Source organism: Dipodomys merriami, unplaced genomic scaffold (assembly GCF_024711535.1).
Source record: "Dipodomys merriami isolate MVZ:Mamm:240054 unplaced genomic scaffold, mDipMer1.0.p SCAF_4, whole genome shotgun sequence".
Lineage (NCBI taxonomy): Eukaryota > Metazoa > Chordata > Mammalia > Rodentia > Heteromyidae > Dipodomys > Dipodomys merriami.
In genome coordinates, this window is record NW_027205603.1 from 17,738,960 (window position 1) to 17,762,534 (window position 23,575).

The window sequence follows — 23,575 nt, forward strand, 5'->3', positions numbered from 1 at the left end:
ATTCAAACCCAGTCTCCTCTTTACAAAATCAAATTCTTCAGTGGGGAAAAGATGAATTTCATTATTGCAATGGAGAATTGGATCTCAACAAATGGGTATAACTGAAGGACAACACTGGATGTACAGAAGAGAACAGGCTCCTTTCTAATTAATACCCTGTTCCAAGAAAGGTACAAGGGAGGGTTTCATCCATGCAAAGGATGAAACCTAGGCCCCACTGTTTAGGGACTCAATAGCTGACTACCATGTTGGGTTCCACGTTGGGACAATGATAAGACAGACAGGCTACCAGCTTCACCAAGCTTAAAACGATAAATGATTAGACAAGTAACAATGTAAGTATAGTACCTTCAAGAATAATAGGTACAGAATGAATACTAGGTACAGACTGTCATGAAAACATACTTCCCAGACTCTAAACTCTGTCTGCCCACAAAGGAGGCTGAAGGGGAAAATTCTGGGACATTTCCCTGTGCTGGAGATACTTAACTGGGTGGGTTATCAATTCCCTAAGCCATCCCCCCAAAAAAAACAGAAAAAAAAAAGAGGAAGGACTCTGCTAATTTTGCTTTTTCTTAGCATGCTGCTAATAGAGATTCGCTAGAGAGAGTCAAAAGCAATGGTGCTACCAGGGCAATGTTTTCAAGGGCCTGCTAATCGTGTGTGGTGTCCCAACCGCACTGGTGAAAATATGCTAGCAGAACTTTTTTCTTTTTCGGATTTTGCAGTACTAGGGTTGAAACTCAGATCAGTAAGCACTCTACCACTTGATCCACACCCCAGAACTTTTCTGACAGGATCTTGGGCTAACTTTGCTCTGGGCTGGCTTCTACTCCAAACATAATCCTTCTATTCCACTTCCCCAAGTATCTTGGGATTGTAATCATGCATCACAACTCCTGGCCCTAATTAAAACACTTTTCTGTTCTATTTCATTGGCTAACATTTGGCCTCTAGTGGATTTTAGTCATAGGTAAAAACCTGGAAAGACAGGGAAAATGCTTTGTGGCAATTGGAATACCGGGTAATAATCCCTCGTGTTACAGGAGGTTCTTCACAAGTGACAACAGCCTGCTGAACGACTTTGGAGCTGAGGAAAGTCAAAACCTCATCATGTGCCCAGCTGAGGGAGCCAGACTTCTGCCCAAAGCTGACAACTGGCTCTGCCTCTGACTCAAGACAGATGGACTCTGAACAGGCCACTAAGCTTGTGTATGTGTGTATGTGTGTGCATGCGTGCAAGCACACGCATACTTGTGGCAGTACTGGAGCTTGAAATCAGGCCCAGAGAATTCTCCTTTAGCTTTTTTGCTCAAGGCTGACATTCTACTACTTAAGCCGCACTTCCACTTCCAGCTTTTTGCTAATTAATTGGAAATAAGAGTCTCAAGGACTTTTCTGTCCAGACTGTTTTTGAATCAGATTACTGAGATCTCAGCCTCCTGGGCAGGTGAGATCACAAACATGAACCACCAGCACTGCCATGCCACATACACTTGGTTGAAACTTTTGGAATGAAAGGTTCTGGACAGGAGTGGAGCCTGGCATAGACCCAAGCCCCAGGCATCCCCCAGGAGTTGGTGGAGAACTGGATTCCCTAAAAAAGACAATCTGGTCAGACTTAACCCATTGTTCTCTGAGAAAGAGACATTCCAGTGTGACTGTTGCTCACCACAGTGACCCAGGGCCCAGTGGCAGGATGCCTGCCCTGTGCCCTGACAAGTCCCACCTGGGAGAGCATCTGTCCTGCCTCCAGGCCAATTCAGGCCTGCCATTGTATACAACAACTCTTGTTTCCTCCTCTAACAAGCAACTCAGTATCCAACCACCATGGGAACCCAGTCCGAGAAGCACAATGGAGAAGAAGCTGCCAAAGCAAGCGTTTGGAAAGGAACAGAGATCACAGCAGGCAAAGCAGCCATGAAGATGTGTCTGCAAGGAGTCCTTAGCTGGGTTCAGCAAAGAGAAGCCAGCGCAGGTGGGCGGAGCACTTCCATAAAGCTGCCTGTGGTGGATAGATGGCTTCTAATTTGACATGGACAACAGAATAAGGGACTGCAAGTTCAATGAATAGTCTCTGGCCAGAGAAACAAGGTCAAACACTTAAGTTTCTTCACTTCCAGTGGTTCCTGGTATTTCCAGCTGAGTGGACATCTTTCTGTGACCAGTGGGTGCCACGCCACCTTCTGCGGAGTCTGCGTGAGAGATTGTGTTGGACAAAGAGCTTCAAGGAAGCATGCCCCCAGGAAGGGGGTGTTGGTTCAAGGCTTCCCATACACTTGGCTGCACCTTTATAGCCTCTACCTTTATTCTTACTATATTCTTCTTGGCTGTACATTCGTTGCTTTTATTCTCGTTTTGGCTATTTTTCTATTGATCCACGAACAGAGCATGTTGTATTTTTCCAGTCCAATAGAGATGGCTTCTCTAAGTAATAAAGACTAAGGCCAAAGATTAAATGTGGACAATCCCCCAATCAATCTATCATCTGATGTGACGTTGCCTCCAGAAACTCCTACAACTTCACAAGCGGTTTTGCAGCTCACGAATAGTAAATATAGAGACTTAAATTTCTAGATATGTCCAACAGACAAAATCAATAAACTAAACTAAGTTAGAAAGAGTTATCCCAGTAGTTTAGAGAGTTCTAAAAAAGAAGGGACCTCTGATTATAAAAGAAAAAGAAAGATTCTCCCAACAGTTATGATTAAGTTTAGTCCAACTTACATTATAGGGAATAGATGGTGTTTTCACACAAAATATAAAGTTAGTGACATATTTCCTGAACGAACCAAGAACCATTTCCTTATACAGGAGCTTATAAAGATGAAATTAGTTGGATAAAATTAAAAAGAGTATAATGTAAGTACAGCCCTGTCTTAGGTTTGTTAATTATTAAACATAAAAAAGGCTGAATAGATGACGTATTCTATTAAACAATATGCTAGACTTGTTTCGCACCACTTAGCTTAAACAGTTGGTGGGATAGTCATTAATTTTCATGTAATTCATTAATGCTTTGCTTTTTTAAAAAATTGATTACGTGCTTAAATAAACAAAGAATCTATGTCACAATCACACACTGTATAAAAATGTTAATTCTCCTCAATAAAGATACATTCAGATGCAACTCTTTTGAGTCTGTGTCTGTTTGTCACTTCGCCGACTCCTTTGCCCACCTATCCCGAGATCCCTGTCCCGTCGGTCCCAGTGCTCCGGCCGAGCTGGTCCGTCGCACAGCACCTCACTGACACTAAGCCACTTCCTGCCTGGAAGTCTCAGTTTACTATGGGAAATGCTAAGGCTTTTTAGGAAGGAATTTAATATCTCAATGGAAGGAGGGTAAAATGCAATTTTAACGTTAGCGTTTGCTGACAGCTCAAGCTGAGAAATGAAACTCTTAGAACACCGAAAATTCTTAAAAAAAAAAAAAAAAAAAAAAAGCCAAACTTCAAAACTCTCTTCTCATCAAATTTAATTGCAGAGGAGGTGAGATTTTTAAAACTTTCAGAATGCTCTAAACTTCTTAAAACACTAACATAAAAACAAGCTTAAAGAACACATGTAGAAGTTGATACAATAGTATTCTATGCTGCTGTTTCAGCATGCCTAAAAGATCCCTTCCCACAGCGAGTGCACGCTGCATACCATGGCTGTGGCAAACAAGGTTTGCATTGCAGGAACAGGTCAGAGCTCCTCGAGCGTGTGGAAAGTGGCTCCAGCCTGTCCACACACATGGGGAATCCCACTCCTAGAGCTTTGGAAATAGGCTTGCCCAGCCATAGATGTCCAAAAATCAGGCTTTTTAAAAAAATGTGAGCATTAGTCAAGAAAAGCTGACAATCAATGTAAGAAAATAGATGACTGGTTCATGAGTAGAGAGATCTATGAGACAACTGGCAAAGCTCCATGGATGTCAGCACAAACAGAAACTCTGTACAACCTTGGCGATGTCAGGCTCAGAAGCAATGAAGTTGCAAAATCTGGTCATTGCACTTGGCCCATCCAGCATGCCATCGTCCATGTTGATGTCCAGCACCTGGGCTCCCATTTCTACCTGCGCTTTGGCAACAGTCAGGGCTTCCTGAAGAAGAGACAGAGAAGCATAGTTAGGTGATGGTGACCCTAAGCAGGCCAACAAAAGAAAATTCACACCACCTGGCAGCTGTTTCTAACTGCAAACAACCCAGGCAGCCCGAGTCTGGGCACACCACCACCAAGTAATCTTCCTCACACAACTCTTCCACACATTATTTTGCTACCAGGGATCAACCAAGGCAGCTTTCTAACAAAGACCCTAAACTCTCCACCCACCTAGTGGTCAAACCCTTCTGAGATGGCCCCACCTCCCACCCAGCTGCACTTCCCACTGCCCCCACTTGGCGCCGCTGCTTGCAACAAAATCTCTTTTCCCTTCCACTCTGGTTTACACCCAGCCAAAGTCCTACCCCCTTCCAGCAAGGTCCTCAGAGAACCCATCCAAAACTCTAACTTCTCGATGCTTGCCAAAATGTACAAAGCGTTTATCACAGGCTCTTGAGAGGCATTACATGCAAGTGAGATAAATATATTTCAGCACATCTTTATACTGGAAGGATGTTCAAATCCCTGAATACACATGTACTGTGACTGTCCAAGAACAGAATGAGCTCTGTGGCCTGTGGACCTCATTGTCACATGATTACCCTGTCACTTCCTGCTGTTCTTTCTGCGTACTTATTGTGCTTAGAAACCAAGAAAGAGGTCTTACTAAGTTCCTACTCTCAACAATGCTATGCAAAATATCTGTGTGTTCAAGGATACTTCCTGATTGACAGACTTTCTGCCTGTGATGTTTAGATACCGAGATTATATAATCACCCAGAAACATGAAAGTTGTCTATGAAGTGGTGGAGAAAGCCAGCCAGTGGGGGGAGACAGGAGGAAGCAGATGAGAAGCAAGGGAGGCAACAGAGGGCAAACAACCTGGAAAACAAAGCCAAGACCTGAGCTGGTGTATGGGCACTGCTGGAGAACAGATCAAAGGCGTTTGCCCTCGACACAAGCTCAAGAGACACGTCATGGTATCTTTAAAGATGCAGGAGTCGAGCAAGAAGTCAGGACTGGAATTGTTTACAGGCCAGTGATCTTGTCATGAAACCATCGCGCCTCAAAGGATCCAGAGTAGGGAAAGCTAGATCCACTGAGCAACCTCACACACACCTTGTTCCTCCTGCCTCTACTGTGTCTGCCAGGCAGACAGCAGGTGGTTAAGGGCTTCAGCTCGATCTGCTTGCTTCTGTCACTTGCTGGCTGTGAAACAAGCTTCCATGGCCCCATGCATACACTGGGGAACAGCAAGCAGCACCAATTTGCAGGACTGCAGTGATGAGCACATAGAAATAGCTCATTAAGTGAATGACTTCCACCAGTTAGCTTCTTCCTAAAATAATCTCTGCCCTCAGTGTCAAACCCATCAAATTGAGAGCTGAGAGGAAAACTATAGAACAGGCTGAGGATTGAAACACAAGTAGAAACACTCACTGCAGAACGCCATATAACTAGGCATTCTGTATATTACCTTAGCACTTCAGAAGGGAGTAAATAAGCCAACACATGGTGGCAAAAGAAAAGCTCCAGAAAGCTCAGATGACAGGCCAGGATAGGAAGGCTCTAAGACTACGGGGAAAGGGCAGGTTGGCAACTGTAAGACTGTAGACTGTAAAGTAAATGACAAATAAGCTGCTCTATAAACTTTTAGCTAGAGACCAACTATGATGGAAGCATAGGGCAACAAAGAGCAGTACTAAGGAGGAAGGAAGTAAACTGGGGAACCGGTTCTGCACTAAGAAGAAAGAGATAACACCAGGACACCAGGACAGTCATCAGCAGGTTCAAACTGCAAACTCAATCTGCTGTGACACTGGTTTCCAGAAAATGTATTTCTTTTTTTTCTTTTGGTCAGTCATGGGGCTTGAACTCTGGGCCTGGGCGCTGTCCCTGCACTCTTCAGCACAAGGCAAGTACTCCACCGCTTGAGCCACGGTGCCACTTCCGGTTTTCTAGTGGTTTATTAGAGATTAGAGTCTCACGGACTTTCCTGCCCAGACTGGCTTTGAACCGTGATCCTCAGATCTCAGTCTCCTAACTAGCTAGGATTACAGGCGTGAGCCTGTAATAATCTTAAAGATTATGTAACCTTAAAGTAAGAAGAATAGGTTGACAAAATAACCTTCTAATATATAATTATAATATAAATACTAAAACTCAAACCAAGTTCTTCCATTTTTAACTTCATATTTGCAAAACAATTACATCTATTCAGATGTCTTTGACAGTCACTGTGTGGATTAAACTTTGCTCATCTGCTATAAGGTTAAAAATACCATGGCTGGGGCTGGGAAGGTGGCTCAGTGGTAGAGCGCTTGCCTTGCATGCATGAGGCCCTGGGTTCGATTCCCCAGCACCACATAAGCAAAAAGAAAAAAAAAAGCCAGAAGTGGCGCTGTGGCTCAAGTGGTAGAGTGCTAGCACCCAGGCCCAGAGTTCAGGCCCCACGACTGGACCAAAAAAAAAAAAAATACCATGGCTGAAATTATCACAACTACTTCCCAAAGCACATATGTCTACTTGTTGGTTTTAGTCTACCTCCTATAGAGTACTATGTCATCATTTGGCATTTGATATGGTCAGGAGGAACTCAACAGGAACTTTCTTGTTTCCTTTTCTGAGAAGCCAGAGTAAAAGCTATTCTCAGGTACTTAAACTTACTTCTCAACTGATGCCCACAGTCTGGATCCCTCCCTCCCATCCCACTTCATGTCCCAAATGCAGTACTTTTTGACAAATACTGACAAGAACAGCTTCAGTTTTCCGAAGCTTCACCCTCCCACCAGCCCAAACCTGCTGCCATCTTTACACACTCCCTAGCAGCACTGCTAACGGCACTGCCAAAGGGCAGCACGCCACTCAGTGACACATGCACTGTCCACCCAGAACAGAGAGCAGCCGCCTCTGGGGTGTTATGAAGATGCTCACTTCATAGTTTCCTGCCATGATGAGTTTAGCAAACTTCCTGGATCCTGCCACGTTACAGCGCTCACCAATGTTAACGAAGTTGGTGTAGGGTCCGATCCTGAAGGGTTCTAGACCTTAAAAGGAGAAGCATTTTGAAATTTTCCTGAAAAAGCATATGGATGACATAAGACAGACACAAATATTTTCAGTAAAAGAAAATTGCAGAACTAGACGCATGGATCGAGTGGCAGACTGCTTGCCTAGCAAGCCCAAGGGCCTGAGTTCTAAAATTAATACAAATAAAGAAGTTTCTTCTTATTTCTGTGCCAAAGCTCATCTGCGCAGAGAGACAAGATAGCTAATATGGAAACATATCTTCCTTAGGGAGACTCAAATGTAGCAAAAGCTCATCTTGTTATAGCTATATTTTTAAACAGAATTCCCAAAAGATGGAATATTTCAGGGCTTTGTGCTACAAATACCTCTATTGAACCAAACCATCTCTGAGAAAGTAGAGTTATCATACATTCTTATTAAACTGAGACTGTACACAAACCTTAAAGAAAGTAAAAATCATAAATGCTAGGCATGGTGGCACATGCCTATAATCCCAGCATTCAGGAAGCAAGGGAGGAGGATCTCAAGTTCTCAAGTTTTAGGCTAGCCTGAGTCACACAGTAAAACCCTGTCACTAAAAGTAACAGCAGCAGCAGCAGCAGTAGTAGTAGTAGTAGTAAAATAGAGGATTGTTCCACAGGTGTCTGCCCAGACATCAGTGTAAGGCTGGAAGGAACAAGTTCACTCAGCACTTTTAGAGCAATACTTCATCTCCTTTTTTTTTTTTTTCATCTCCTTCTTTGATCCACATCAAGAACCCATGACCAACAAGGCTCATGTGAGGAAGGACCCAAGTGGAGACAGGAATTATTCCACTAAGGAGCTGCCCAAGCAAGCCACCCGGCGTTGAGCACTGTCACCAGATCTGCTCCAGGACAGGCTACTTCCAGGGCAAGTATCAGCTCATCCATGGGGACACATTCCAGCAGTAAGTAAAAGGCTCTGAACTGCTTCTGTCCTACTCGTTATTTTTTGTCTCACTGGATGGCTGTGTGCAGGCTCTGTGCAGGCTCTGTGGACAGCCAACCCTAGGTCACTTACTTGACTGTACACCTGAGGCCACTCCCACAAGTGCAGCCTCTAAGCTTACAAAGCAGGGACAGGAATGACCTGCCACATATTGCTATTGTACAATTATCTGGGTGATAATGAGCACATTAGCACCAGCAACTAGAATGTTGTTAATAAAAGAAAAGGGCTGTCGAGTCCTTTGCCAAAGCAGTGGCTGAAATTATCAGATATAAGAAAAAAACAATGAGTAGAAGATGCTGGGTGGTTAGAGAACTATCCCAGGCCATTTATTCACTGCCAGAAGACAATCACTGCTATGGTCTGACTTTGGATTTCTCTTCCCATTGGTAATGATCCTCAGAGACCCAGCAAGTCTCAAGATAGTCCTCCTCCTTCAAGGATGTCAATCTTGCTGAACAGCACCTCATTTAGTGCTTCTCATCTAGTCATCAATGGAAAATCAAGGAAAGGCAGTGCCTCCTGAAGTTTATCATCTACAAAACAAATGGTACAAAGCTCAGCTCAGAAAGTGAGCTGTATATCATTCAAATTTTAATAGAAGATGACCACTGCAGAAATTTAGAAATAGTGTGTGAAAACTGAGCACAGTAGTTCACATCTATAATCCTAGCTAGTAATCTCGGAAGACTGAGATCTGAGGATCCAAGTTCTAAGCTAGACGAGGAAGATAAAAACCTTGAGACTTGTAATCTCCAAATAACCAGCAAAAAGAAGTGGAGGCATGGCTCAAGTAAAAGCCAAGCAGGAGTAATAAGCCCAAGTTCAAACACCAGTACTGATGCACACACATATACAATCCTAAAATGTCCTATGTCAATATCTATCTTGTTCTGATTCTGGCAAAGGCTGGATACTTGGTTATATGCATCCATTCAGCTACAGTAATACACAGCCTTAAACTCCAGGGGTGAAGTAAACCTGCCTGCCTGCTGCTCTCTGACAGAGCCAACGAACCCATCACAAACTATAAACCCCACTGTTCCTAGTGTCACCCTGACTCATGTAGCAGCAAAAGAAAAAAAGGCTAGCCTGAAGACACGCGTTCACTGACTTCACAGGAGTAAACTCTGGCTGCAACTTGTATTTTATTTTGTCTTTCTTATGATAACAGTAGAAGCAATTATTTCAATGCAGAAAGCTGTTAAATCATGTTATAAGAGTCCCTCCATGTGTTAACAATAATTTTTCCTAAAAAAAAATCCTACTTTTGCCTAAACTATTTACTACTTCACTAATGTGTAGTGGTAAAAATATGAAAGTGTAAAATTATTTTTCTAACAGTTGGGAAAAGATGGATTTTAATAACATTCCTTGAATATCAAGACACATGCTGAAAAAGAAGGCTACTCACAGAATTATTGAAAAACAAACAGAAGTAAATACAACTCTTTGTGAAGTCCAAAACATATGGCAAACAGAAGGTAACAATCATGTTTTGGAAGCAAATGAAACTTCCAGAAAGATGTTCCTGCCGTTACCAAGCACAGGGCCTTGGCAATTTGCAAAGTCCAGTAACTAAACTCAGCCTGACAATTCAAAATATTTAGGCCTGGCCAGGCGTGTGAGTGCAGGACAGACAAGACACGGTTCCTGACTGTGACCAGCCACTCCCTGTTCCAACCACCCACTTCTACCCTAAAGCGCCTGAACCACTCCTGCCCTGGAGACAGCGCTTCCCTAGAACTCAGGTAAGGGCCACGAAAAACATATACTACTCTTTGATCAAGGAACCATGAAGCTTGGCACAAACATTGCTTAGAATCAACATACCAATACATTGTACAAATGGCTTCCAAAATCATAACCACTCCATCTTCAAGACTTACCAGCCAGTAACATATGTTCTTCAAAAACCACAGCAGGGGGGACTCGAGGCTTACAATTTTTCACAGCTTCAGCAATTTCCCTAAGTTAAAACAGAAAACATTATATTCATTAATTCAGAATGAAATAAATTTAATTAATTTCCAGCTATGAAATAAAGTCTATGTTAACATTAAGCATGCACATACCTACTTGCATATGTGCTATAGCAATTATACCTTTTTGTTTTTTGTTTTTGGTCGGTGGTAAGGCTTGAACTCTGGGCTGGGCGCTGTCCCTGTGCTCTTCAGCTCAAGGTGAGTGCTCTACCGCTTCAGCTACAGCACCACTTCCGGTTTTCTAGTGGTTTTTATTGGAGATAAGAGTCTCAAAGACTTTCCTGCCCGGGCTGGCACTGAACTGCGATCTTCAGATCTCAGCCTCCTGAGTAGCTAGGATTACAGGTGTGAGCCACCAGCGCCTGGCTACCTTTTGGTTTTCTCATGAACCTGAACTTTGAAGAGCCGGCTGGTGGCCAGGCATGTACTGGCTGCCTTGTTTCTATTTCTGAAGCTATGTCTATGAAAAGGTCTACGAAAGCAAACTCAAACCTCCCCTCCTCAGACCCACACACAGAGTATTTCCAACAGCCAATCAACAGCTGAATCAAAAAAAGGATGTCACCCTCGAGGAGAACACAGGCAAGAGGGCTGGCCAGGGCCCTTCATTCTCTTTCACCTTACCAGCTTTAATGATGAACCAGGAAAACCTGCCTACACTACTAAAGGTATCAGGACCAGTAACCAGTGCTCATTCTACACCTCCTAAATGAACATCTAAGCAAAAACACAAATATGTAGATAGATAAAAATAAAACAAACAGGTTGATGGCTCACACCCATAATCCTAGCTACTCAGGAGGCTGAAATCTAAGGATCACAGTTATAAGCCAGCCTGGGCAGGTAAGTCCATGAGACTCATATCTCCAATTAACCACCAAAAAGCCAGAAGTGAAACTGTGGCTCAAGTGGTAGAGTGCTAGCCTTGAGCACAAAAGCTCAGGGATAGTGCCTAGGCCCTGAGTTCAAAACCCAGGACTAACAATAACAACAACAAAAATTAGGGCTAAAGGGAGGGAAAAACTGGGTGAGAGTTAAGGGGAGGGGTGACACTGTCCAAAAGGAAACGTACTCATTACCTGATTTACATAACTGTAACCCCTCTGAACATCATCTTTATAACAATAAAAACCATTATCTGAAATTGGGTCTGAAGGTAAAGCTCAGTGGTAGATAGAGCATGTGCTCAGGATGCATGAGACACGGAGCCCACTCCAGCACCACAAGAACTGTTTATTAGCATGGAAGTCAATAAAAGCAATGAACTATCAGGAGATGAGAACAGTGTGTGATGGTGTGCATGAGGGGAGGGCACAGCACATAAAGTCATCGCTGTACTCCAGCGCACCGATTGCAATCTCTAAGGCACACCATGGAAAGAACGAACGCTCCATGCAGCGATGGTGTCTTTGCTTGCCACTCTGGCTCACCAGCATGCACAATGAGTAAACAGGACCAGGCAGGGCCCTCCTCTGCACCCTGACACGCTCGTCATCTCATCGCCTCACCACCTGGTCCTCCTTTCAATGGAGGCCCATATCACCCACGGGACATAGCAGCAGTTGAGAACAGTGGGACTTAAGCTGGGTGCTTAAGAAGTATAGAGACTTCTTGAAGTTCATTTCCTCAAGACCTTCTCATGGCTGAGGGACTGCTGACCTCTCCCGGGTCTCTGGGTGCCCTCCCCTGTGTGTGCACTGTGTCCCGGCTTTCAAAGACACCAGTCACATAAAGCAAGGACAGACTCTTTTTACCTGAAATGCCCTAGGCGCCCAACAGTCACATTCTAAGACATGGTGGGGGAAGGGCAGGAGAGCATGTGTGGTTTGTAAAGTAAGGTGGATTACCTGATGTGATCTGGTGTGGTCCCGCAGCACCCCCCGACCACGTTGACCAGGCCATCCACAGCGAAGTCCTGTGTTTAAGAAAGGGTTCAGGGAATTTCAGCTAAATCCCAAATTCACAAAACCCAATTCATCACAGAAACTGTTCCTTTCTACATTTCCTGAAGATCTAAGATACAACTAGTAAGCAAAATAAGCATATTTGGGGCTGGGAAGGTGACTTAGTGTTGGAGTGCTTGCTTAGCATTCATGAAGCCCTAGGTTCGATTCCTCAGTACCACACAAACAGAAAAAGCCAAAAGTGGCACTGTGGCTCAAGTGGTAGAATGCTAGCCTTGAGTAAAAGCAGCTCAGAGCCGGCACTGGTTGCTCACGCCTGTAATCCTAGCTACTCAGGAGGCTGAGATCTGAGGATCACAGTTCAAAGCCAGCCCAGGCAGGAAAGTCCATAAGACTCTTATCTCCAATAAACCATTAGAAAACCGGAAGTGGCGCTGTGGCAGTTCATGTATCATGAAATCTTTACATTACTTACAATGAAGTATGAAATGTTTATACATCATCTGATGTTAAAAGGTTTTTTTAACCCATTAGCTGAGCTGAATGAATGTGATTTGGATAATATATTTTCAAGTTTTTAAATGTACTTTTAGACTTTAAAAATGTAGTTCCCATCACAGGTGGCGCATTTCAAGCTCTCCCACCAGCATGTGCAGTAGGCGCCATCCTGCACAGCAGGGGACAGGGACGCAGGATAGCTGAGACTGAAGTCAGGCACTGAGGATCATATACATGCCACTGAGACCTGATGGTATATTAGTGTACTCCTGTAATCCCAGCACTCAGAAGGCTGAGGTAAGAGATCCTGAGTTCATGACCACCCTAGAATACATAGCAAAATCCAGCCACCGAAATTCTAAAAATGAATTCAGAAATGGTTAAGAGAGAACTCAGTGAGCCAAGATCTAGCAATTCAAGGAATGGAACAAGAGATGCAGAGGTGAGCAGACTAGAGCTGAGGAGTGGTGGTGGTAGGCAGATCATCTCATGAGTCAAAACTGGTAGGCACACAGAAGAGGGCGGAGGTGGGAGCCGGGTGAGACATTCAGCAGGGTGACAGGTGAACAAGGAGCATCATGTCTTAGAAAGGCTGCAGCTGAAGCAGTGTGGCAGAAGAGAGTTGTCTCAGTTGATTCAGCCGGAGCTCATAGACTGTGTGCCGACCAGAAACAGCCCCGTGCCTCGGCTACCTTAATCCAGGGAACGAAACTGTTCCTTTTTTTATACTTTGGGCTCTCTGTGGGTAAATTGTTCCTAAATATCCTTCATCTAAGCCCAACTGAATCCCAATTACTTAAGAGGCTGAAACTCAAGAAACACTATAATTCCATCCATCCCTAAACAACCCACCCGTGTTAAAGGAAATGCCTGACCTTCAGGTGTGCGGCCATGATGGAAGGTGTTTCATCATAGTCACCAAACGTGTTGGGAAGGCCTGAGGAAGGACATGAAAAGCATCATTCCAAAGTACCAGGAACAGTTGGTTTGTTTTGTCCATTTGTAGTCTGGAGCCTGACCTCGGGGTCTTGTGATTGCTAGGTAAGCATTCTACCTCTAGAGCTAAGTTCCAGCCCAGTACTGTTTTTTTTCTAAATGTTTTAAATTGAAAGTTTTTAAATTTGGTACTCATAATCGAACAATAATTTCTTGTAAAAGCAAGTAAGACACCTTACTTGCATGGTGGCTCATGTCTGTAAGCCCAGCTTCTCAGGTGGTAGAGATGGTAAGAATTATGGTTTGAGGCCAAGAGGCATAGGTAGGGTAGGAAGGCTGCAGTGCCAGGCAAAAACAGGAGACTCTACCTAAAAACAATTAAAGCAAAAAGGGCAGGGGTATGCTGTGGTGACAGAGCATTTACTAGGCAAGTAAAAGTCAAACTCCAATACTGCTGAAGAAGAAATAAAATAAAATGTATATATTTGAAGAAAAAAAAAAGCTAGAAAATTGTTTTTAGTCCTAATTAGCTGACTAGTACTCAAAAACATTTACTGAGGCTGGGCACCAATAGCTCACACTTACAATCCTAGCTACTCAGGAGGCTGAGATCTGAGGATTGTGGTTTGAAGTTAGCGTGGGCAGGGAAATTGTGAGTCTTAACAATTAACCACCAAAGAGCCAAAAATGGAGGTGTAGCTCAAGTGATAAGACTGCTAGCCTTGAGTGAAAAAGCTAAGGACCAGTACCCAGGCCTTGAATTCAAACACCACTATAGGCACACACATACATATACACATACACAAACACACAAACACACACACACACACACACACACACACACACACACACACACACACACACGCAAACAGGCAAACAGGCAAACCTGTTAACCCTAACTATATGAATGTATTACAAATATTTACCTGAATAGCTTGATAATTACTTACAAATATCCTTGGAATATTTATACCCAGCCTTAGAAGCCTTAGCTTTTGGAGTACAGTATACACAAGTTTCCCCGACCCCTCTCTTCCTCTGGCCATCTCCCCACAGTGGGCACCATCATTGAGGATAAAGGCTTGGTTAAGTTGTAACTAGACTCAGTCCCTACCCTGAAGCTCCAAGTCTAAGGAAAAACTGTTCTACACCCTAGTATTCTTGATTTGAGAAATTTCTGTATACAGAATTACATACAAGTATGTACACACACACACACACACACACACACACACACACACACACACACACCTATAACATAAAGTCTCTTAGTTACGATAACTTGCCCCATCTACCACACTTATGTACACAGATCTCTCCACACTTACGTGCCCGTGAAACACACACCTGCATTAGGATAACAGAGGACATAGGCTGTGGTACATTTTCCAATTGTCTCAATGAAAGGTCTCATTTCAGTTGCACCCAGAGCACAATTTAATCCAATGCTAGAATTGAACAAAATAGGATAAGACATATATTTGAAGCAGCATCTTCCATTCAGAATATGTATGCATATAAAAGAGTTGGCCTAAAATTCAGCAGATAATAAAACTCTCTTCATGCAAAGCCCTATCTTAGCTGTAGTCCCAACCACCTCCTCCTTTCAGCACTGAGTATTCTTATCTATGCCTTTACCTCAGATGGCCTTACAGCTAAAGGACCCAGCCAGAGGATGCAATGCCTTACAGAGTAAATGTGTTTAAATACAGTCATGGATTGGCTAATAGTTTTAAAAAATAAAATAAAAACTTAGAAAACTCATCAACAGGGCTGAGCATAATAGCTCACACCTATAATCATAGATTTTGGGAGAATTATAGTTCTAGGACAGCCCAAGCAGAAATTTAGTGAGTCTCTATCGCAAATCAATCACACCTAGCTACAAGGAGGCATAGGTCCTCTTCATGTCCAAGGCTTGCTGCAGGCAAAATCACATGAAAATAACAAACGCAAAAGAAAAGCTGAGAGTGTGGCTCAAGTGGGGGAGTGCTACACAGCAAGCACTAGGCTCTCATCCAAACCCCAACACCAACGAAAGTGAGTAAGAGAATACAAAGAAAATACGTAAGCCACAAGAAAAGTGAAAAGTGAAAAATGTAAAACACCTCACTAAAACAAAACCAAAATGCACACACACACACACACACACACGGCAAAAAACATATGAAAAGCTATTCCATAGCCTGAAAATTAAAATGAGTTCTCACTACACCCCTGCTAGCACAACTAAACCCAGAACAGTGGAAAACAAATGCCGGGACGTGGCACGACATGCGTTCTCACCCTGTGCAGCTGGAGAACTAAAAAGGCGCAGCTACTTTGAAAGACAGACTGCTGGTTTCTTTCAGAATTAAATGCCTACCAAATGATCAGCAGTCATGCTCATTGCTATTTACATAAGCAAGCTAAAATCATGTCTGTACAAAAGACTGCACACGAAAGGTGAACACCATGAATGTGCAAACAGTGGTACATATGAAGAACAGAGTATCACTCAAAGCTTTAAAAAGAAAGAGCTATAAAAATGCTAAAAAGGGCTGAAAACGTGGCTTAGTGATAGAGTGTTTGCCTAGCACGCATGAAGCCCTAGGTTCAATTCCTCAGTATGACATAAACAGAAAAAGCTGGAAGTGGTGCTGTGGCTCAAGTGGTAGAGTACGGCTCTTAAGCAAAAGCAGCTCAGGGACAGACAGTGCCCAGGCCCTGAGTTTAAGCCCCAGGACTGGCCAAAAATAAATAAATAAATTTATATTGCTAAATGAAAAAAAAATGCCAACCTGAAAAGGATATATACTATACAATTACAACTACACCCCAACTCTTTAAAAAAAGCAAAACTCTAGAATTAGCTGCCAGCAGGCAAGAAAAAAAGGAGAAACCAGCAGAGCCTATGAGATTCTCAGGGCAATACAATTTTAATTATCAGTTGTCAAAACTCATGAAGACACTCAGGCTTCAGTTACACAGCACTCTGGTGGTTCTTATCGTAACAAATAACCATCAAGGTACATGATAATAATACAGAAAGTGGATGGTGAGGGGCAGGAGCTAAGTAGGTGTGAGTGGAGACCCGCTGTACTTTCTCCTCAAATGTTCTGTAAATCTGAAACTGATCTCCAGTAGGTCTGACATTGTGTCCCAATGCCAGACTGGAGCAACTCAAGTCAGACTGGCAGGCCCAGTGTGTGGGAAGCCTCCAGCGCTCCAGAACACTTACTGAGCTGAGCTCCATGCCTAGTCTCATCTTGTCACTTAACCTTTTCCCTCATCTTGTCGCCTAGAAGCAGTATGTGTCCAAAAAAAAAAAAAAAAACCCTGAAAGATTCTGTATATCATTATCACTAGAAAAGATGTTTGAGCTTTCCCATACTTCATATCAGTGCTTAGGTGATTTCAGTTCTCATCTGTTGAGTGAATAAAATAATGCCCACTTGACTCTCAGGTTTTACTGAAGTACAACTACAACATGACATTTGGAAATGTCCTCTCAACTATTCAGCTCTCAAACTGACATGAACTCGCTCTGCTACACACAATCTGTCTCTGGAACTAGCGAACTCCAGAGATTGCTTAAATGTACCTACTCCACAGACCCATTTCTGAATCCTACCCCACTATGCCTTTGAATGGCCAAGTTTTCTTCATTCTTCTGCAAAGCACTTTATGTTTTTTATTTTAACCTGTTTATTTATTTGCCAGTATTCTAGGACATGGCAGGACTTCAATAAGTAATAACAATAATATAGGGCTCCATCCTGTTGTTCTTTGTTTATATGTTTTACGATATCACAAATAAGTAAGCAATAGTTTCTTTTTTTTTGGGGGGGGGCGCTAGGGTCCGGTCGTGGGGCCTGAACTCTGGGCCTGGGCTCTTCAGCTCGAGGCTAGCGCTCTACCACTTGAGCCACAGCACCACTTCCGGCTTTTTTCTTTTTGCTTATGTGGTGCTGAGGAATCGAACCCAGGGCCTCATGCATGCAAAGCAAGCACTCTACCACTGAGCCACCCTACCAGCCCGAGCAATAGTTTCTTAAACATTTACATATCTATCTTTCACATATTGTTTGATGCCTCTACCTGCCCCTAGTTAATCAGGCTAAGAGATATAAAGTTGAGTTTCAGAAGTCTTACTTTATTCCAACCTAGGATGCTTCTGGTTGCCCCATAAATAGGGATATGCAACACAAAGGCAGAGGTACTCACCACAGGGGATCTGCATGAGACACACTGATGACAAAGGCCTCTCCCGTCTGTCCAGACAGAGTCCGCCCGCTCTTATCAACAATGGTCCCTGAGATCTGAATTAACACAGCAAGTCAATAATGCAGTCTTGAGAATTCAGCAATAGAGATGAAATGGACACACTGACATTCTTTGTTCCTTCACCAGAAAGAGACCCTTGCTGCATCTCATACAACGCCCATGCACTGATGTTCTGTCCTCACTGAGCAATCTTAGGATGCTCACATAGATCTGCTCATTGGGTGAGTGAACTGGTGTCTGGAGTCTTCAGCATCTGGTATTAATCAGCATGCAGGGTCACTCCTGCGTAGCGCTAACCAGACCAGGCCTTTAAGCTTTTGGATTCAGACAGGCTTTTTTTAGACAGTCTGCCATCTCCCAACAATCACCTCTGGATTCATTTCCTTGCCTCACCAGAGGGGAGTCTGTTATTGACCAGAAGCGGCGTTAGGAAGTTACAATAAATGGTATCTAGAAGGTATTACCATTCTACTATTCCAGGAGCTGAGGAGGTAGCTAGACTCAAAATAGCAATTATTAATAAAACAAAATTTACCAAGCAAACATTTTAGAACTTACAAAAATAGGCCGGGGAGCATAATCCTCTTCAAAAAGATTCTGGAGTGCAAACAAAGCTGCCTGCCAGGGAAAAAAGGAAGAACATCCTTAGTTCCAAGAAAACGTCCATGGTCGGTCCACTACTCAATGCAGCGCATCCTTCTTCAGTAAGATATACACAGAACTCTCCACAGTGAAGGAAAGTAACTTTCCTATAATGCATAACAGCAAGCTTCTTTCTCAAGTGTAATACTTGATAATACATATTGAAACACATGCTTGGAGCCAGACACTAGTAGCTCCCACCTGCAATCCTAGCTAATCAGGAGGCTGAGATGCAGAGATCACAGTTTGAAGCCAGCCGAAGAACAAAAGTCCAAGAGAAAAGAACTTTCATCGCCAAAATAATCAGCAAATAAACAGAGCAGGAGGTGTGGCTCCAGTGGTAGAGTGCCAGCTGAACAAGCAAGCCAAGCAGGCACAAGTGTGAACTCCAGTACTGGCTAAAAAAAAGAGTTCATTAAGAACTAGCACTTCCTCTGCAGTAGAGCTCCGGGCTGGTTCTCTTTCCTCCCTCCATCAAAAAAAACAAAGAAGAACCTTCCTCCCTGCCTTGTCTTTCTACATGGGCAGTGATGCATGGACCAACAGTGTGTATCACCGGGGAACATAGTAAGCTCGAATCGCATCTTAAAGCCACGAACTCCACATCACTGTGCTAGCCACACCGTGTTCTAAGTTCTGGGTAATAAATAGAGATTCTCTTTCATCATATTATTTCCCGACTCAATGTTGTATATTTGTTTCCACAATTAATTTTTTGAAATCAGGATACAACTTATCATTAGTATATACAGTCCCTGTGATAGTGTTCTTTCCTTTGTCTGAACTCAGGCTGAGGCCTCAAGCTTACCAATTAGGTGCTCTACCATTTTAGTACACCCCTAAGCCCAGACAGTGGGTTTTATTGAATGTAAACTTATTAAATCGGTGATATCAAAATTTCCTTTTTAGAGCTAAAATCTTCAAAGTCTTATGGGAAAACTACCACAAAAGTATAGCCAAACAAGTTGGGAGGAGGAAGGGGGAAGGAAGTGAAGCTTATAAAAAGGAACCATGGCTGGGTGCCATTGGCTCATGCCTGTAATCCTAGCTGCTCAGGAGGCTGAGATCTGTGGATCATGGTTCAAAGCCAGCTGGGGGAAGGAAAATGTATGAGACTCTCATCTCCAATTAAGCACTAATGGTATCAAGTGGTAGAGTACTAGCCTTGATCAAAGAAGCTCAGGGACAGTGCTCAGGATCAGAGTTCAAGCCCCAAAACTGGCACCAAAGGAGGAAAGTAACTACACTAAGCATCTACTCAGACGTATTCTACACATGCTGAGACTAGATCGAATGGACTCAAATCTAGTATGGTAGCCTACCTCAACAGGCAGATAACTAACTTCCAACCAAAAATAGTATATCTCCACTCCATTACTCACTCCAAAATAAATTGCACATATCATGAGTAAAACTACTACATAAAAAAACTGTCTGCCAAACATTTTAAAACTTAATGAAAACATAAAGTTTAAATCAAATTTTTAAAATTCAATAGCCCTTTTACACGTTAAGAACTGAACCCAGAGCCTTCTGCAATAAAATATATTTGCTGTTTTATTCTCGTTCTTTTTACTTCTGTTGCTTTATACTTTTTCTTTTTTCTTTTTTTGAAGATGATCTCACTGTGCAGCCCAGGCTGGTCTCAAATTCATGACCCTCCTGCTTCAGCCTCCCAAGTACAGGTATTACAGACATGTCCACCACACCCAGCTACTCCTCTCATTACTCAAGTAATACATAATACAATACTAGGAGTCTTTTCAAATGAGTATCTGAATCTCAGTCTTCAGTAACGGACTCAATTTTTTTTAATCCAATAGAAAAACATAGGCCATAAATCACAGAAAAAGAAATACAAATGGATCTAAAACTAAAGCAGAAGTTCAATTTCATCGATGGTAAGAAAATACAAGTTAAATCTGTAGTGGTTTTTTACCTATCAGACTGGAAGAGTAAAAAAAATTCTTTCCATTTGCAAAACCATACCTTGTAATACGTATCTGTGCAAGCACGTTTACTTTTCAACCCACTGGCCATGCACCTTTGTACTTAAGTAAGGAATGCAAGCACACACAGACACATGCATGTGCACACACATCTGAATGGACTCTCCATTCAGACCTCCAAACTGGTAACAACTGAAAAAAAGTAAGATACCCAAGTACTAGAGGAAGGTATACTTACTATAATTCTTCCACATACTTATGAACCTTTAAGCATTAGAATCATGAATACTGTGTACTCATCTATGAAAAGATTTACCATCATAATGAGAAAACATTTTCAAAAAGCTCAAAACAGCTTTGCTGAATTTTACTTATTTACACGGGCCTTGTTTAAAATTTTCAAGACAAACAGGTACAAGCAGAGAAAATGCATCTGGCATTGGTCAGGACCCTGTCCTGTCACTAAGCTATGGACTCCTCCCAGCCGGTCCAGCTTCATCCTTTATCCTCCCTAACTCACCTTGGCATTGGCAGTGTCAAAAATCGTTTCAACAAGCAGGATGTCAACTCCCCCATCCAGAAGTCCTCGAGCCTGCTCTTGGTACGCTTCAACAAGCTCATCAAATGCTGTAAGAATAAGTCACGCCAAGCACATCAGGGCTCCATAGTCTCTGCCAGTGCCAGATCACGTCCCTTCCCCCCACCCCCACCCCCCCCCCCCCCCACACACACACGGAACACAGCCACAGCAAAGGCTGGTCAAATGACCTTCCTCCATGTCTGAGATGGGAGTGGAAGGCATGTCTACCTCTTGAACCATGCACTTGACTTCTCAACATATATATCTCAATACATCATTCTGCCCATAAATCGCATTTGGGGGTATATGTTTTATGTGTGAAGTTAGAACCTCACTATACACAGCTCAAGCTGGTTTTGACTTCCTGCCTCAGCCTCCCAAGTACTGGGATTACAGGCATGCACCTCCCTCCAGGTTTCCCAAAGAACGTGTTAACCAGCCAGTAAAGGGGTGGGTGGAGACACATCATTTGCATACATGGGGCTGACTGTAGGTTTCTCAGTGGTGAAAGCCCCAGTCCTGTGGGCTCTGTCCTGCCCTATACCAACTCCACAAGATGGGGCCTCTCCCACAGGGGATTTTGTCCAAACCAAAGCCTTTTCTGACTCTGAGGTGAAGTGTTTGTTACAAATGTCTGTGCTTTGTCCACCTGAGAAGTGAGGCCTCACCCCAGTCTGTCTCCAACTCAAAAAGAAAAGCTGCTCAGGCGTGTCCACAGAGGAAACTGAAGCACTCATTTATGCTGGGGTGTGGCCCACACCCACAGCCGAGCGGGGAGGGGCGGCCCAGTCTCATCAGGACAGAGGAGCATGGGCCACACATGGGGCTGGAAGAGCCCCTGTGGGGAAGGAGGATGCGGGCAGCATGCAGAGCTCCAGAAAAGAACCCACCAGCTGCGCTGGCCAACCTGCCTGTCTCCACAAGGCCTCCACCACACGTGGGGTCACTGCTCAGCACCAGAGCTCTCGTTCTTCATTTTTAAAAGTGTTCTTATGAGAAATTTACCTGAATGCCTATAAACTTTACCAAATCTCAGCAAATATGTTTATACATGCTAGTATATAATCTTTATAGTACAAATATGTTTACATGGTTTGGGCTGCATTCGGAAAAAATTAACTGGGAAATACAATACACTGTTTTATAGTAGACCAAAAGCTGGTATCCAAATTTACTTTTCACTTTTAAACATCATTTCTTTTGTTTTACTTATTACTTTTTTTGTTTTTGGAGATAGTGTCTCACTGTATACCTTAAGCTTGTCTGGAACTCCCAATCCTCCTGGCTTTGCCTCCCAAGTGCTGAGATTATAGACATGCATCACCGCACCCACCATTATTTTAATTAGTTTTAAAAAGCATCTGCTAGGCACAAGTGGCTCACACCTGTTATCCTCACTACTTTAGGAGGCTGAGATCTGAAGATCAAGGTTCACAACCATCCTGGGCAGGAAAGTCTGTGAAGACTCTTATCTCCAATTAAGCACCAAAAAAGCCAGAAGTAGAGCTGTGGCTCAAGTGGCAACAATACTAGCCTTAAGCAGAAAATCTCAGGTCCTGAGTTCAAGCGCCAGGACTGGCATCAAAAAAAAAAAAATGAAAAAAGCACTGATATATCACTTCATCATAACCATCTAAAAGCAAGGTCAAGGAAGAATAATAACAAAAGACAATACCACAGTATCCCTTAATCAGATCCTGCTACTGGATCCATATCAGATTAGCACTGCTGAGGCCCACGTCCACGTTCCCTGATCATATGGGATAAATACTCACTGATATTCCTATAATCTGGTCTTTCCACAGATGGAGACACGGACAGGGTCTTATTAGTTGGACCCAAAGCTCCTGCCACAAACCTCTTGATACCTTTGGGAAAAGGAGAGAAAGCATGAGATCTCTAAGTTGTTCAAATATATTATAATTTAAAAAGCTTTAAGATTTTTTTTTCTAGATCACTGGGCTACCCCTAATCCTTTGCCCACAACTCAGAAATGCAAAAAGCATCTGAAAGCCTGTTTTGTTCTGATTCATATGACAACAGAACTTGATTTCTAATGAATAAAAGCCTATTCGTTCCTTTATGTCATTTCATGAGGTAACTCAGATTCTGCAATATATAGTTTGTTATATAATTCCCCAGATCTCCCTGGAGAAATCATGTACTATGGGGGACATGTGAATGTCATCACCAAGCCAATCCAAGAAAACTCAATTCTCCCTCCTCTCATTTCAAAGGGTTTTTCTGCATGTGAGTAAAAGCCTGCAATTCCAGTATGAAGCAGACCAGAGGTTGCCTTAATAACCCCTATATCACATTGTCTCTAGGCCAGAGTCAAAGTACCTGTAAAATGTCATGGGAAATTGAGTTCACTTGCATAGAACAGCATAAACCAGGAGTACTATTGCTAATTAGCTATGGTGATTTTTACCCACTCAATACCCCAGGGCCTGCTTTCCAATTAAACTGGAGAAGACTACCAACTAGTTGGTAACCTAGTCTTCATCTTCCCCAATGTTAAACAACATGTAAGGATAAGAAAAATATCATTGGGATAATTCATTACCTTCTCAACCTGCCTCTCAGGTGGACTGCAGTCTACACATTTGTACAGATTTAAATTTCATCTCTCAGCAACATAACTGTAAATTGCTTTGTCCTTCATTAGCATGTTTGGCTAACTTCTTAACAATTTTGCTTTACATGTTTCACATGGGCAATAACCATATTTCC

At 42.9% G+C, this 23,575-nt stretch overlaps 1 protein-coding gene across 1 annotated transcript in view; it reads right to left on the reverse strand.

Annotated features, from left to right (window-relative positions):
* Mtr (5-methyltetrahydrofolate-homocysteine methyltransferase) overlaps positions 1-23,575 on the reverse strand; it is a 63,671-nt gene that overhangs the window by 33,454 nt on the left and 6,642 nt on the right. Inside the window, exons 5-14 of the mRNA XM_069990608.1 lie at positions 22,618-22,710; positions 20,783-20,889; positions 18,230-18,289; positions 17,612-17,706; positions 14,753-14,853; positions 13,345-13,406; positions 11,915-11,982; positions 9,972-10,051; positions 7,018-7,130; positions 3,944-4,084 (exon numbers count right to left, since the gene is read on the reverse strand). Of these exons, the coding sequence (XP_069846709.1) occupies positions 3,944-4,084; positions 7,018-7,130; positions 9,972-10,051; positions 11,915-11,982; positions 13,345-13,406; positions 14,753-14,853; positions 17,612-17,706; positions 18,230-18,289; positions 20,783-20,889; positions 22,618-22,710 (920 nt within the window). The remainder of the gene's footprint in view (positions 1-3,943; positions 4,085-7,017; positions 7,131-9,971; positions 10,052-11,914; positions 11,983-13,344; positions 13,407-14,752; positions 14,854-17,611; positions 17,707-18,229; positions 18,290-20,782; positions 20,890-22,617; positions 22,711-23,575) is intronic.